This window comes from Athene noctua, chromosome 33 (assembly GCF_965140245.1).
Source record: "Athene noctua chromosome 33, bAthNoc1.hap1.1, whole genome shotgun sequence".
Lineage (NCBI taxonomy): Eukaryota > Metazoa > Chordata > Aves > Strigiformes > Strigidae > Athene > Athene noctua.
This window is the reverse complement of record NC_134069.1, coordinates 260,719-276,960: the sequence shown is the minus strand read 5'-3', so window position 1 is coordinate 276,960 and position 16,242 is coordinate 260,719. Positions and strand designations below refer to the sequence as shown.

At 64.1% G+C, this 16,242-nt stretch overlaps 1 protein-coding gene across 1 annotated transcript in view; it reads left to right on the top strand.

Annotated features, from left to right (window-relative positions):
- Window positions 1–2: 2 nt before the first annotated feature.
- The window catches only part of LOC141972442 (potassium-transporting ATPase alpha chain 1-like), a gene marked incomplete at its 5' end in the record, with an annotated part of 16,734 nt that continues 494 nt past the window's right edge, over window positions 3–16,242 (top strand). Inside the window, 15 exons of the mRNA XM_074930312.1 lie at window positions 3–44; window positions 1,239–1,352; window positions 1,455–1,589; window positions 2,898–3,015; window positions 3,105–3,373; window positions 5,185–5,383; window positions 5,470–5,579; window positions 7,352–7,486; window positions 9,280–9,460; window positions 10,460–10,629; window positions 11,645–11,781; window positions 11,876–12,026; window positions 12,772–12,940; window positions 13,037–13,191; window positions 15,586–15,709. Coding sequence (XP_074786413.1) covers window positions 3–44; window positions 1,239–1,352; window positions 1,455–1,589; window positions 2,898–3,015; window positions 3,105–3,373; window positions 5,185–5,383; window positions 5,470–5,579; window positions 7,352–7,486; window positions 9,280–9,460; window positions 10,460–10,629; window positions 11,645–11,781; window positions 11,876–12,026; window positions 12,772–12,940; window positions 13,037–13,191; window positions 15,586–15,709 — 2,209 coding nt within the window. The remainder of the gene's footprint in view (window positions 45–1,238; window positions 1,353–1,454; window positions 1,590–2,897; window positions 3,016–3,104; window positions 3,374–5,184; window positions 5,384–5,469; window positions 5,580–7,351; window positions 7,487–9,279; window positions 9,461–10,459; window positions 10,630–11,644; window positions 11,782–11,875; window positions 12,027–12,771; window positions 12,941–13,036; window positions 13,192–15,585; window positions 15,710–16,242) is intronic.

Below are 16,242 nucleotides of genomic sequence, written 5' to 3'. Positions count from 1 at the left end.
ACGGGGTGCAGGAGGGGGAGGGCGACCGCGGCAGCTCCGACAACGTACGCCCGGGGCCACCGAGGGGCGGGGCCACACCGGCGGCCATCTTGGGGGAGGGACATAGCGGGCAAGGGGGACGTCGGGGGGTATCTTGGGGGGGGTGTTATGGGGTGAGGGACGTCGGGGGGTATCTTGGGGGGGGTGTTATGGGGTGAGGGACATCGGGGGGCATCTTGGGGGGGACGTAGCAGCGGGAGGGACATTGGCGGCCATCTTGGGGGGGAAATCTTGGGGTGAGGGACATCGGCGGCCATCTTGGGGGAGGGACATAGCGGGCAAGGGGGACGTCGGGGGGTATCTTTGGGGGGGTGTTATGGGGTGAGGGACGTCGGGGGGTATCTTGGGGGGGGTGTTATGGGGTGAGGGACATCAGGGGGCATCTTGGGGGGAAATCTTGGGGTGAGGGACATCGGCGGCCATCTTGGGGGAGGGACATAGCGGGCAAGGGGGACGTCGGGGGGTATCTTGGGGGGGGTGTTATGGGGTGAGGGACGTCGGGGGGCATCTTGGGGGGGGTGTTATGGGGTGAGGGACGTCGGGGGGCATCTTGGGGGGGGTGTTATGGGGTGAGGGACGTCGGGGGGCATCTTGGGGGGGATGTAGCGGCGGGAGGGACATTGGCGGCCATCTTGGGGGGGAAATCTTGGGGTGAGGGACATTGGCGGCCATCTTGGGGGGGACATAGCGGGGAGGGGGACGTCAGGGGGTATCTTTGGGGGGGTGTTATGGGGTGAGGGACGTCGGGGGGTATCTTGGGGGGGGTGTTATGGGGTGAGGGACAACGGGGGGCATCATGGGGGGGAAATCTTGGGGTGAGGGACATCGGCGGCCATCTTGGGAGGGGACATATCGGGGTGGGAGGCATCGGCGGCCATCTTGGGGGAGACATCTTGGGGTGAGGGACATCGGGGGTCATCTTGGGGGGGACATCTCAGGGTGAGGGACATCGGCAGCCATCTTGGGGGGACATCTGTGGTCATCACGGTGTGGGGGACACTGTCGGCCATCTTGGGGTGGAGAACACCCGACGCCATCTTGCGGGGGGCACCGGGAAGCCAGAGACCCCTCAGGAGGCAGAAACTCGGTGGTGATGGGGAGGGGGGGGGGGGAGGGGATTAGGGTGGCTCTTGGGGTGTCCCCGCTTCCAGGGGGGGCCTGATCCTGTGTCCGTGTGTCCCCCACCCCCCCCCCCCAAGCTGTACCTCGCCATCGCCCTCATCGCCGTCGTCGTGGTTACCGGCTGCTTCGGCTACTACCAGGAGTTCAAGAGCACCAACATCATCGCCAGCTTCAAGAACCTCGTCCCTCAGGTGAGGTCAAAGGGGACACCCCGGCCCCCCCTCCCCCACTCTGACCGGCCAAGCCCCTCCCCCACGCCCACCCATGGGTGTTTTTTTTGTCCCCTCCCCCAGCAAGCCACCGTCATCCGCGAAGGGGACAAGTTACAGATCAACGCCAACGAGTTGGTGGTGGGCGACCTGGTGGAGATCAAAGGAGGCGACCGAGTCCCCGCCGACATCCGCATCATCTCGGCCCAGGGGTGCAAGGTGGGGGCGGGACCTCCTGGGGGTCACCGGCGACACCACGAGTGTGCCCGGGGGTGCGACACGACCCGCGGGTGCTACGGGCGACTTGGGGGGGGGGGGCGTCGTGGGGTCATGGGGGGGCACCCATGGGTGCCACAGGGGTTCCAGTTGACCCTACGGGTCCATGGCCATCGCCATCCCCCCTAGAGGTCCTCCTGACCCCGAGTGACCTCCAGGAGGGTCCCCAAGGGGTCACCCATGGGTGCCACACGGGTTCCTGATGACCCACAACCACCACCATCCCCCCTGGAGGTCCTCCTGACCCCGAGTGACCTCCAGGAGGGTCCCCAAGGGGTCCCATGGGTGCCACCGGGGTTCCTGATGACCCACAACCACCACCATCTCCCCTGGAGGTCCTCCTGACCCCGAGTGACCTCCAGGAGGTCCCATGGGTGCTATAGGGGTTCCCGTTGACCCTACTGGTCCATGGCCATCACCATCTCCCCTGGAGGTCCTAATGACCCCAAGTGACCTCCAGGAGGGTCCCCAAGGGGTCCCATGGGTGCCACCGGGGTTCCTGATGACCCTACTGGTCCATGGCCTTCACCATCCACCCTAGAGGTCCTCATGGCCCCAAGTGACCTCCAGGAGGGTCCCCAAGGGGTCCCATGGGTGCCACCGGGGTTCCTGATGACCCACAACCACCACCATCTCCCCTGGAGGTCCTCATGGCCCCGAGTGACCTCCAGGAGGTCCCATGGGTGCCACAGGGGTTCCCGTTGACCCTACGGGTCCACGGCCATCGCCGTCCCCCCTGGAGGTCCTCATGGCCCCGAGTGACCTCCAGGAGGGTCCCCAAGGGGTCCCATGGGTGCCACCGGGGTTCCTGATGACCCACAACCATCACCATCCCCCCTGGAGGTCCTCATGACCCCACGTGACCTCCAGGAGGTCCCATGGGTGCTATAGGGGTTCCCGTTGACCCTACGGGTCCATGGCCATCACCATCTCCCCTGGAGGTCCTCATGACCCCAAGTGACCTCCAGGAGGGTCCCCAAGGGGTCCCATGGGTGCCACATGGGTTCCCGTTGACCCTACTGGTCCATGGCCTTCACCATCCACCCTAGAGGTCCTCATGGCCCCAAGTGACCTCCAGGAGGGTCCCCAAGGGGTCCCATGAGTGCCACATGGGTTCCCGTTGACCCTACTGGTCCATGGCCATCACCATCTCCCCTGGAGGTCCTAATGACCCCGAGTGACCTCCAGGAGGGTCCCCAAGGGGTCACCCATGGGTGCTCTTGAGCGGGTGACACCCCACTCTCCCTCCAGGTGGACAACTCGTCGCTGACGGGGGAGTCGGAGCCCCAGACCCGCTCCCCCGAGTGCACCCACGACTCCCCCCTGGAGACCCGCAACATCGCCTTCTTCTCCACCATGTGTCTAGAAGGTCCGTGTGGGGCGTGTCGGTGCGCGCCCCCACCCATCCATCTCGGGTGCTCCCCTCACCCCGAAATATTTGGGGGGGGGGGATCCTAGGCACGGCCATGGGTTTGGTGATCAACACGGGGGACCGGACCATCATTGGTCGAATCGCCAGCTTGGCCTCGGGGGTGGAGAACGAGAAGACGCCCATCGCCATCGAGATCGAACATTTCGTCGACATCATCGCCGGCTTGGCCATCTTCTTCGGCGCCACCTTCTTCGTGGTGGCCATGGTCATCGGTTACCCCTTCCTCCGCGCCATGGTCTTCTTCATGGCCATCGTGGTGGCTTACGTCCCCGAGGGGTTGCTGGCCACCGTCACGGTAGGGTGTTTTTTTGGGTTTTTTTTTGGGGGTGGGGTGATGGGTGGGGTCCTTGTCGCTGTTTGTGGGTGATGGAGGGGGCGTCGTGGGGTAATTGGGGTCATCCAGGAGCCATGAGGTGCCCGTGGGTGCTACAAGGGATTTGGGGGGCGTCATGGGGTCATGGGGGTCATCCAGGAGCCATGAGGTGCCCGTGGGTGCTACAGGGGATTTGGGGGGCGTCATGGGGTCATGGGGGTCATCCAGGAGCCATGAGGTGCCCGTGGGTGCTACAGGGGACTTGGGGGGCATCATGGGGTCATGGGGGTCATCCAGGAGCCATGAGGTGCCCGTGGGTGCTATGGGGGGCGCCATAGGGTCATGGGGGGCACCCAGGAGCCATGAGGTGCCCGTGGGTGCTATGGGGGGCGTCATGGGGTCATGGGGGGCACCCAGGAGCCATGAGGTGCCCGTGGGTGCTACAGGGGACTTGGGGGGCGTCATGGGGGGCACCCAGGAGCCATGAGGTGCCTGTGGGTGCTATGGGGGGCGTCATGGGGACATGGGGGTCACCCAGAGGTGCCCGTGGGTGCTATGGGGCGTGTCGTGGGGTCATGGGGGGCACCCAGGAGCCATGAGGTGCCCGTGGGTGCTACAGGGGATTTGGGGGGCATCATGGGGTCATGGGGGTCACCCAAGAGCCATGAGGTGCCCGTGGGTGCTACAGGGGACTTGGGGGGTGTCATGGGGTCATGGGGGTCACCCAAGAGCCATGAGGTGCCCGTGGGTGCGACACAACCCATGGGTGCTACGAGGGACTTGGGGGTCATCGTGGGGTCATGGAGGGCACCCATGGGTGCCACAGGGGTTCCCGTTGACCCTACTGGTCCACGGCCATCACCATCCCCCCTGGAGGTCCTCATGACCCCGAGTGACCTCCAGGAGGTCCCATGGGTGCCACAGGGGTTCCCGTTGACCCTACTGGTCCACGGCCATCCCCATCCCCCCTGGAGGTCCTCCTGACCCCGAGTGACCTCCAGGAGGGTCCCCAAGGGGTCCCATGGGTGCCACACGGGTTCCTGATGACCCACGGCCATCGCCATCCCCCCTGGAGGTCCTCATGACCCCGAGTGACCTCCAGGAGGTCCCATGGGTGCCACAGGGGTTCCCGTTGACCCTACTGGTCCACGGCCATCCCCATCCCCCCTGGAGGTCCTCCTGACCCCGAGTGACCTCCAGGAGGGTCCCCAAGGGGTCCCATGGGTGCCACACGGGTTCCTGATGACCCACGGCCATCGCCATCCCCCCTGGAGGTCCTCATGACCCCGAGTGACCTCCAGGAGGTCCCATGGGTGCCACAGGGGTTCCCGTTGACCCTACTGGTCCACGGCCATCCCCATCCCCCCTGGAGGTCCTCCTGACCCCGAGTGACCTCCAGGAGGGTCCCCAAGGGGTCCCATGGGTGCCACACGGGTTCCTGATGACCCACGGCCATCGCCATCCCCCCTGGAGGTCCTCATGACCCCGAGTGACCTCCAGGAGGTCCCATGGGTGCCACAGGGGTTCCCGTTGACCCTACTGGTCCACGGCCATCCCCATCCCCCCTGGAGGTCCTCCTGACCCCGAGTGACCTCCAGGAGCGTCCCCAAGGTGTCCCCGACGGGCGCCACAGGGGTTCCCGACATCCCACGGCCATCAAACCCCTTCCCGGGGAGCTCGTGACGTCTCCCAAGGGTCCCCTCCGAGATTCTCCAGGCGTTTCTCACGCGACCCTGCCGAGATCTCCCAGGGTTCCACGGGGCGCTGAGACCCTTCCGCCCCGCCCCGCCCAGGTTTGCCTCTCGCTGACGGCCAAGCGCCTGGCGAGGAAGAACTGCGTGGTGAAGAACCTGGAGGCGGTGGAGACGTTGGGCTCCACCTCGGTCATCTGCTCCGACAAGACGGGGACCCTCACCCAGAACCGCATGACCGTGGCCCACCTGTGGTTCGACAACCAGATCCACGCCGCCGACACCACCGAGGACCAATCGGGTGAGGCGGCTTAGCCCCGCCCTCCACCACCTCCTCCCTCACCCCATCCGCCGGTGAGGTGACGCCCGCCTCACCCCGCCCTCAAGGTCAAAGCTTCGACCAGTCGTCGGAGACGTGGACCGTGCTGAGCCGCGTCGTCACCCTCTGCAACCGGGCCCAGTTCAAACCGGGCCAGGACAACGTCCCCGTGGCCAAGGTGGGGCACGAACGGAGCCCCTCTATGGGGCTGGGAGGGGCATGTAGGGGTCAGGTGACCGTAGGGGCACCATATGGGGCTGGGAGGGGCATGTAGGGGCGTTATATGGGGGTGGGAGGGGCATGTAGGGCTTTATATGGGGCTGGGAGGGGCATGTAGGGGCACGATATGGGGCTGGGAGGGGCATGTAGGGGTCAGGGGACCGTAGGGGCACGATATGGGGCTGGGAGGGGCATGTCGGGGCCTTATATGGGGTTGGGAGGAGCATATAAGGCTTTATATGGGGCTAGGAGGGGCATGTAGGGGTCAGGTGACCGTAGGGGCACGATATGGGGCTGGGAGGGGCATGTAGGGGCCTTATATGGGGGTGGGAGGGGCATATAGGGGTCAGGTGACCGTAGGGGCACGATATGGGGCTGGGAGGGGCATGTAGGGGCCTTATATGGGGCTGGGAGGGGCATGTGGGGGTCAGGTGACCATAGGGGCACGATATGGGGCTGGGAGGGGCATGTAGGGGCCTTATATGGGGTAGGAGGGGCAAATAGAGGCCTTATATGGGGGTGGGAGGGGCATATAGAGGCTTTATATGGGGGTGGGAGGGGCATGTAGGGCTTTATATGGGGCTGGGAGGGGCATGTGGGGGTCAGGTGACCATAGGGGCACGATATGGGGCTGGGAGGGGCATGTCGGGGCCTTATATGGGGTTGGGAGGAGCATATAAGGCTTTATATGGGGCTAGGAGGGGCATGTAGGGGTCAGGTGACCGTAGGGGCACGATATGGGGCTGGGAGGGGCATGTAGGGGCCTTATATGGGGGTGGGAGGGGCATATAGGGGTCAGGTGACCGTAGGGGCACGATATGGGGGTGGGAGGGGCATGTAGGGGCCTTATATGGGGGTGGGAGGGGCATGTAGGGGCCTTATATGGGGGTGGGAGGGGCATGTAGGGGCTTTATATGGGGGTGGGAGGGGCATGTAGGGCTTTATATGGGGCTGGGAGGGGCGTGTAGGGGTCGGGTGACCATAGGGGCACGATATGGGGCTGGGAGGGGCATGTCGGGGCCTTATATGGGGTTGGGAGGAGCATATAAGGCTTTATATGGGGCTAGGAGGGGCATGTAGGGGTCAGGTGACCGTAGGGGCACGATATGGGGCTGGGAGGGGCATGTAGGGGCCTTATATGGGGGTGGGAGGGGCATATAGGGGTCAGGTGACCGTAGGGGCACGATATGGGGCTGGAAGGGGCATGTAGGGGCCTTATATGGGGTAGGAGGGGCAAATAGGGGCCTTATATGGGGTGGGAGGGGCATGTAGGGGCTTTATATGGGGGTGGGAGGGGCATGTAGGGCTTTATATGGGGCTGGGAGGGGCATGTGGGGGTCAGGTGACCATAGGGGCACGATATGGGGCTGGGAGGGGCATGTAGGGGCCTTATATGTGGTAGGAGGGGCCAATAGGGGCCTTATATGGGGTGGGAGGGGCATATAGGGCTTTATATGGGGCTGGGAGGCGCATGTAGGGGTCAGGTGACCATAGGGGCACAATACGGGTCTGGGAGGGGCATGTAGGGTCCTTATATGGGGTGGGAGTGGCATATAGAGGCCTTATATGGGGGTGGGAGGGCCATATAGGGGTCGGGTGACCATAGGGGCACGATACGGGGCTGGGAGGGGCACGTAGGGGCTTTATATGGGGCTGGGAGGGGCATATAGGGATTCTCTAGGTCCCCACGCCCCTAGCCCCACCCACACCACTTAAGCTCCGCCCCCGCAGCGCGAGGTGATCGGCGACGCTTCGGAGACGGCGCTGCTGAAGTTCGCGGAGGTGACGGTGGGGACGGTGGCGGAGGCGCGGGGACGGTTCCCCAAGGTGGCCGAGCTGCCCTTCAACTCCACCAACAAGTTCCAGGTAAGTGTTGGGGGGGACAGGGGGGACCCCCCAAATATTTTTTTTTGGGGGGCCCCCCAAACATCGGTGGGCGGGGTGTCGGGGGACCCCCAGGAGTTTGGGGGCCACCGAGATGTTTCCTTGGTCTTTGGGAAGGAACAAGGGGGATGCGGGTGGCTCAGGGTAACCGGGGGGGGGTCCCCAACATTTTGGGGGGGGCCACACATGGCCAGGGGGGCCCCCAGAAATCCAGGAGGGACCCCAAATGTCTAGCAAGGGCCTTGATGTCCGTTGGGGACTCAAGGACCCAAGAGGAACGCGGCACCTAGAGGGCACCCAAGCTACCGGGAAGCACCCGAAGGGTCTAGGGGGGGACCCAGACTTTTTTGGGGGGCCCCACAATTTTGGGGCGTCCCAGACTTTTGGGGGGGCACCCAGAAATCCAGGAGGGACCCCAAATATCCAGGAAGGACCTTGATGACCATGAGGGACTCAAGGACCCAAGAGGAACGCGGCACCTAGAGGGCACCCAAGCTACCGGGAAGCACCCGAAGGGTCTAGGGGGGGACCCAGACTTTTTTGGGGGACCCAGACTTTTTTGGGGGGCCCTAGACTTTTTTGGGGGCCCATAATTTTGGGGGGGCACCCAGAAATCCAGGAGGGACCCCAAATATCCAGGAAGGGCCTTGATGTCCGTTGGGCACTCAAGGACCCAAGAGGAACCCGGCACCTAGAGGGCACCCAAGCTACCGGGAAGCACCCGAAGGGTCTAGGGGGGGACCCAGACTTTTTTGGGGGACCCAGACTTTTTTGGGGGCCCATAATTTTGGGGGGGCACCCAGAAATCCAGGAGGGACCGCAGATATCCAGGAAGGACCTTGATGACCATGAGGGACTCAAGGACCCAAGAGGAACGCGGCACCTAGAGGGCACCCAAGCTACCGGGAAGCACCCAAAGGGTCTAGGGGGGGACCCAGACTTTTTTGGGGGGCCCCACAATTTTGGGGCGTCCCAGACTTTTGGGGGGGCACCCAGAAATCCAGGAGGGCCCCCAAATATCCAGGAAGGACCTTGATGACCATGAGGGACTCAAGGACCCGAGAGGAACGCGGCACCTAGACGGCACCCAAGCTACCGGGAAGCACCCGAAGGGTCTAGGGGGGGACCCAGACTTTTTTGGGGGGCCCCACAATTTTGGGGCGTCCCAGACTTTTGGGGGGGCACCCAGAAATCCAGGAGGGACCCCAAATATCCAGGAAGGACCTTGATGACCATGAGGGACTCAAGGACCCAAGAGGAACGCGGCACCTAGAGGGCACCCAAGCTACCGGGAAGCACCCGAAGGGTCTAGGGGGGGACCCAGACTTTTTTGGGGGACCCAGACTTTTTTGGGGGGCCCTAGACTTTTTTGGGGGCCCATAATTTTGGGGGGGCACCCAGAAATCCAGGAGGGACCCCAAATATCCAGGAAGGGCCTTGATGTCCGTTGGGCACTCAAGGACCCAAGAGGAACGCGGCACCTAGAGGGCACCCAAGCTACCGGGAAGCACCCGAAGGGTCTAGGGGGGGACCCAGACTTTTTTGGGGGGCCCCACAATTTTGGGGCGTCCCAGACTTTTGGGGGGGCACCCAGAAATCCAGGAGGGACCCCAAATATCCAGGAAGGACCTTGATGACCATGAGGGACTCAAGGACCCAAGAGGAACGCGGCACCTAGAGGGCACCCAAGCTACCGGGAAGCACCCGAAGGGTCTAGGGGGGGACCCAGATTTTTTTTGGGGGTGTCCCCCAGATTTTTGGGGTTTCGTCCCCAGCTGTCGGTGCACGAGGCGGGCGAACGTCAGCTGCTGGTGCTGAAGGGCGCCCCCGAGCGGGTGCTGGAGCGGTGCAGCACGGTGCTGCTGAAGGGGCAGGAGCTGGCGCTGGACACCCAATGGCGAGAGGCCTTCGAGGGGGCCTACGCGGACCTGGGGGGGCGCGGCGAGAGGGTGCTGGGTGAGTGGGGTGACCGGGGGGGGGGGACGGGGGGACACACACACACACACACACCGCCCCCCCCAACCCGTGGGGACGGGGGGACGCCGTGGGGACGTCGAGGGGAGACGGAGACGTGGAGGGAGATGATGGGGGGACGCCGGGGGGAGGAGGGGGGGGGGGGGGGGGAATCATGGGGACATGGAGGGACACGGGACATGGGTCACCCACCCCCCCCCCGTGTCCCCCATTTCACCCCCATGTGCCCCCGTGACCCCCTCACGTCCCCCTTGTGTCCCCCGTGTCCCCCTCGTGTCCCTCATGACCCCCCTGTCCCTCATTTCCCCCCCGTGTCCCCCTTGTGTCCCCCCCGTGTCCCTCATTTGCCCCCCCTGTGTCCCCCCCATGTCCCTCTTGTGTCCCTCATGTCCCCCCGTGTCCCCATTTCCCTCCTGTGTCCCCCCAATGGACCCCCCGTGTCCCCCCCGTGTCCCCCTGTGTCCTTCATTTCTCCCCGTGTCCCCCCCGTGTCCCCCATGTCCCCCCCTTGTTCCTCATGACCCCCCCGTCCCTCATTTGCCCCCCTGTGTCCCCCCGTGTCCCCTCCTCTGTCCTCCTGTGTCCCCCCCATGTCCCTCTTGTGTCCCCCATGTCCCCCCGTGTCCCCATTTCCCTCCTGTGTCCCCTCCATGTCCCTCCATGTCCCCCTTGTGTCCCCCCCGTGTCCCCCCATCTCCCTCCATGTCCCCCCATGTCCCCATTTCTCGCCCATGTCCCCCCCCGTGTCCCCCCGTGTCCCTCCATGTCCCCCCGTGTCCCTCCATGTCCCCCCGTGTCCCCATTTCCCCCCCCCGTGTCCCTCCATTTCCCCCCCCCGTGTCCCTCCATTTCCCCCCCCCGTGTCCCTCCATGTCCCTCCATGTCCCCCCCGTGTCCCCATGTCCCTCCCGTGTCCCTCCATTTCCCCCCCCCGTGTCCCCTATTTTGCCCCCCTGTGTCCCCCCCGTGTCCCCCCCCCAGGGTTCTGCGCCCGCTGGCTGCCGGGGGGGACGGTGGCTGCGGGGACGGACCCCGAGGAGCTGCCGGAGGTGGCCGTGGGCCTCTGCTTCGCCGGGCTGGTGGCCATGATCGACCCCCCCAGGGCCACCGTCCCCCAGGCCGTGCTCAAGTGTCGCACGGCCGGGATCAGGGTAGGGGACCGGGGGGGGGACATGGGGGATGTGGGGGGACATCAAGGACATGGGGGGGACACGGGGGGGGGGACATCAAGGACATGGGGGACATGGGGGGGACATGGGGGAATATGGGGGGACACCAGGGATGTAGGGGGGGGGACATCAAGGACATGGAGGGGACACGGGGGGGACACGGGGGGACATCAAGGACATGGGGGGGACATGGGGAATGTGGGGGGACACGGGGGGACATCAAGGACATCAGGGCGACATGAGGCGACATGGGGGGACATGGGGGGGGGACATCAAGGCCAGGGGGGATGTGGGGGGACACCAAGGCCATGGGGGGGACACCAAGGGCATTGGGGGGACATGGGGGGACACCAAGGACACGGAGGGGACACCAAGGCCATGGGGGGACACGGGGGGACATCGGGGGGGCACCAAGGACACGGAGGCGACACCAAGGGCATCGGGGGGACATGGGGGGACATCGGGGGGGCCACCAAGGCCATGGAGGGGCCACGGGGGGATGTGGGAGGTGACACCAAGGCCCCGAGGGGACACGGGGGGACATCGGGGGGGACACCAAGGACATGGGGGACACCAAGGGCATCGGGGGGACACGAGGGGACATTGGGGGGCCACCAAGGCCATGGAGGGGCCACGGGGGGATGTGGGAGGTGACACCAAGGCCCCGAGGGGACACGGGGGGACATCGGGGGGGACACCAAGGACATGGGGGGACACCAAGGACACGGAGGCAACACGAGGGGACATTGGGGGGCCACCAAGGCCATGGAGGGGCCACGGGGGCATGTGGGAGGTGACACCAAGGCCCCGAGGGGACACGGGGGGACATCGGGGGGGACACCAAGGACATGGGGGGACACCAAGGACACGGAGGCAACACGAGGGGACATTGGGGGGACACCAAGGCCATGGAGGGGCCACGGGGGGATGTGGGAGGTGACACCAAGGCCCCGAGGGGACACGCTGCCGTGGCCTTTTGTGTGTGTGTGTCCCCAAGGTGATCATGGTGACAGGCGACCACCCAATCACGGCCAAGGCCATCGCGGCCGCCGTCGGCATCATCTCGGAGGGCAGCGAGACCCCCGAGGAGGTGGCGGCCCGGTTGCGCCTCCCCCTGGAGCGGGTGGAGCCCAGGTGGGGACATCGGCGGTGACACCCTCACCCCCCCCCCCCGAGGTGTCCCCCCAAACAGCTCAGGGATCGTCCCCCGCTCCGTCCCCTCCCCAAGGCAGGCGCGGGCGCGGGTGGTGACGGGGGCGGAGCTGGCGGCCATGACCCCCGCGGCCCTCGAGGGGCTCCTCCGCGCCCACCCCGAGATGGTTTTCGCTCGGACGTCGCCTCAGCAGAAACTCGTCATCGTGGAGAGCTGCCAGCGCCTGGTGGGGACGTTGGGGACGGCGCGGGGGGACGTCGGGGGGATGTTGGGGGGCATTGGGGGACATCTTGGGGACATTTGGGACATTTAGGGGGATGTTGGGGGGACATTGGGGGACATTGGGGGACACTGGAGGGACGTTGGGGGACATTGGGGGACACTGGAGGGATGTTGGGGGACATTGGGGACATTTTGGGGACATTTGGGACATTAGGGGGATGTTGGGGGGACACTGGGGGGGCATTGGGGGGACACTGGGGACATTGAGCGGACATTGGGGGACATTGGGGGGGCATTGGGGGGACATTGGGGGACGTTGGGGGGACATTGGGGGGCATTGGGGGGACATTGGGGGACATTGAGGACACTGGGGGGACATTGGGGACATTGGGGGACGTTGGGGGACATTGGGGGGACACTGGGGACATTGGGGGGATGTTGGGGGACATTGGGGGACACTGGGGGGACATTGGGGACATTGGGGGGGCATTGGGGGGACACTGGGGACATTGGGGGGCATTGGGGGGACACTGGGGGACACTGGGAGGACACTGGGGGGACACTGGGGGACCCCGAGGACACATCGGCGCCATCACACGAGGACACGTCCCCGAGTCGCCACCCCGAGGAGGACATTTCCCTCCCCCCCCCCCCTCTCCAAAGCGCCACGGCGACAGCGAACGGGGACGTCCCCCAAATGGCTGACTCCGCCCCCCCCTTTGTCCCCTTTTGTCCCCTTTTGTCCCCAGGGCGCCATCGTGGCGGTGACGGGGGACGGGGTGAACGACTCCCCCGCGCTGAAGAAGGCCGACATCGGGGTGGCCATGGGCATCGCCGGCTCCGACGCCGCCAAGAACGCCGCCGACATGATCCTCCTCGACGACAACTTCGCCTCCATCGTCACCGGCGTGGAGCAAGGTGACCTCGGGGGGACACCGAGGAGGTGACACAGAAGGGGGACACACCCCACCCACGTGACCTTTTCTTTCGGCCCGCCCCCTTTTTTCTTCCAAGGCCGCTTGATCTTTGACAATTTGAAGAAATCCATCGCCTACACCTTGACCAAGAACATCCCCGAGTTGACTCCTTACCTCATCTACATCACGGCCAGCGTCCCGCTGCCCCTGGGGTGTATCACCATCCTCTTCATCGAGCTCTGCACCGACATCGTGAGTGGACGGATGGTGGGGTGTCCCCTCCCGCCCCCCAAGATGTTGGGGTCCCCCCCAAAGACGCTCAAGTTGGGTCGTTGAGGTTCCTCACCCAAGGGATTGGGTTCTTTGTAGAGACATTGGGGTTCTTCACTCCAATATTTGGGTGTTTTGACCAAATTCCGGGGTTCCTCATGGATTTTGGGGTCCCCTCCGCATGTTGGGGTCCCCCCCAGATGTTGGGGTCCCCCCAAAGACGCTCAAGTTGGGTCGTTGAGGTTCCTCACCCAAGGGCTTGGGTTCTGCGTAGAGACGTTGGGGTTCTTCACTCCAATATTTGGGTGTTTTGACCAAATTCCGGGGTTCCTCATGGATTTTGGGGTCCCCCCCAGATGTTGGGGTCCCCCCCAGATGTTGGGGTCCCCCCAAAGACGCTCAAGTTGGGTCGTTGAGGTTCCTCACCCAAGGGATTGGGTTCTTTGTAGAGACGTTGGGGTTCTTCACTCCAATATTTGGGTGTTTTGACCAAATTCCGGGGTTCCTCATGGATTTTGGGGTCCCCCCCGCATGTTGGGGTCCCCCCCAGATGTTGGGGTCCCCCCAAAGACGCTCAAGTTGGGTCGTTGAGGTTCCTCACCCAAGGGCTTGGGTTCTGCGTAGAGACGTTGGGGTTCTTCACCCAAATATTTGGGTGCTTTGACCAAATTCCGGGGTTCCTCATGGATTTTGGGGTCCCCCCCAGATGTTGGGGTCCCCCTCAGATTTTGGGGTCTTCCCCCAGATGTTGGGGTCCCCCCAAAGACGCTCAAGTTGGGTCGTTGAGGTTCCTCACCCAAGGGCTTGGGTTCTTTGTAGAGACGTTGGGGTTCTTCACTCCAATATTTGGGTGTTTTGACCAAATTCCGGGGTTCCTCATGGATTTTGGGGTCCCCTCCGCATGTTGGGGTCCCCCCCAGATGTTGGGGTCCCCCCAAAGACGCTCAAGTTGGGTCGTTGAGGTTCCTCACCCAAGGGCTTGGGTTCTGCGTGGAGACGTTGGGGATCTTCACCCAAATATTTGGGTGATTCATCCAGATTCCGGGGTTCCTCGTGGATTTTGGGGTCTCCCCCACATGTTGGGGTCCCCCTCAGATTTTGGGGTCTTCCCCCAGATGTTGGGGTCCCCCCAAAGCCGCTCAAGTTGGGTCGTTGAGGTTCCTCACCCAAGAGCTTGGGTTCTGCGTAGAGACGTTGGGGATCTTCACCCAAATATTTGGGTGTTTTGACCAAATTCCGGGGTTCCTCATGGATTTTGGGGTCCCCCCCACATGTTGGGGTCCCCCCCAGATGTTGGGGTCCCCCCAAAGCCGCTCAAGTTGGGTCGTTGAGGTTCCTCACCCAAGGGCTTGGGTTCTGCGTGGAGACGTTGGGGATCTTCACCCAAATATTTGGGTGTTTTGACCAAATTCCGGGGTTCCTCATGGATTTTGGGGTCCCCCCCAGATGTTGGGGTCCCCCCAAAGACGCTCAAGTTGGGTCGTTGAGGTTCCTCACCCAAGGGCTTGGGTTCTGCGTAGAGACGTTGGGGTTCTTCACTCCAATATTTGGGTGTTTTGACCAAATTCCGGGGTTCCTCATGGATTTTGGGGTCCCCTCCGCATGTTGGGGTCCCCCCCAGATGTTGGGGTCCCCCCAAAGACGCTCAAGTTGGGTCGTTGAGGTTCCTCACCCAAGGGCTTGGGTTCTGCGTGGAGACGTTGGGGATCTTCACCCAAATATTTGGGTGATTCATCCAGATTCCGGGGTTCCTCGTGGATTTTGGGGTCTCCCCCACATGTTGGGGTCCCCCTCAGATTTTGGGGTCTTCCCCCAGATGTTGGGGTCCCCCCAAAGACGCTCAAGTTGGGTCGTTGAGGTTCCTCACCCAAGGGCTTGGGTTCTGCGTGGAGACGTTGGGGATCTTCACCCAAATATTTGGGTGTTTTGACCAAATTCCGGGGTTCCTCATGGATTTTGGGGTCCCCCCCAGATGTTGGGGTCCCCCTCAGATATTGGGGTCCCCCCCAAAATCCCCCCAACTTCGGTCGCCGAGTTTCCTCACCCCAGAACTCGGGTTCCACCGAAACGTCGGAGTCCACCCACCCACCCAGGTGTTTCCCCTCGATGCTTGGGGCCCCCCCCACACATATTGGGGTCCCCCCTCTTTGAGATTTCGGGGTCCCCACTTGAACATCCCCCCCCGTAAGAAATTGGGGTGCCCCCCCCCCCAAAAAAAAATCCATCCACCCACCCACGAACCCACTGAGGTTCCTCACCCGAGAACCAACATCCCGCCGGGATTTTTTGACGGGGTCCCACCCCGATTTTTGGGGTGTCGACCCCCCCCCCCCAACAAATATCGGGGTGCCCCACCCCCGACACCTCTACCCACAGTTCCCTTCGGTCTCCTTGGCCTATGAGAGGGCGGAGAGCGACATCATGCACCTGAAACCCCGCAACCCTCGACGCGACCGATTGGTCAACGAACCTTTGGCGGCGTATTCCTACTTCCAGATCGGTACCGCCCAGATATCGGGGTGTCCCCCCCCCCCCCGCCCCAGGGGGGGGGTTTTGGGGGTGCCCCAGATGTTGGGGGGGGGGGGTGTGGGGGTGTGTCCCAGATTGGGGGGGGGCCCAGATGTGGGGAAGGACCCAAATGTTGGGGGAGTGTCCCAGATGTCGGGGGGGAGTTTCCGGATGTTGGGGGGAGACACCCCCAGATATGGGGGGGTCCCAGGTGTTGGGGGGGGACACCCCCAGATGTGGGGGGGGTCCCAGGTGTTGGGGGGGGGACACCCAGATATTGGGGGGGGGGCTCTTCCGGATGTTGGGGGGGGGCCACACCCAGATGTTGGGGGTCCCAGATGTTGGGGGGCTGCCCCAGATGTTGGGGGGTCCTAGATGTTGGGGGGGGACACACCCAGATGTGGGGGGGTCCCAGATGTTGGGGGGGGCCACACCCAGATGTGGGGGGGTCCCAGGTGTTGGGGGGGACACCCAGATATTGGGGGGGGGTCCTAGATGTTGGGGGGGGACCCCCCAGATGTTGGG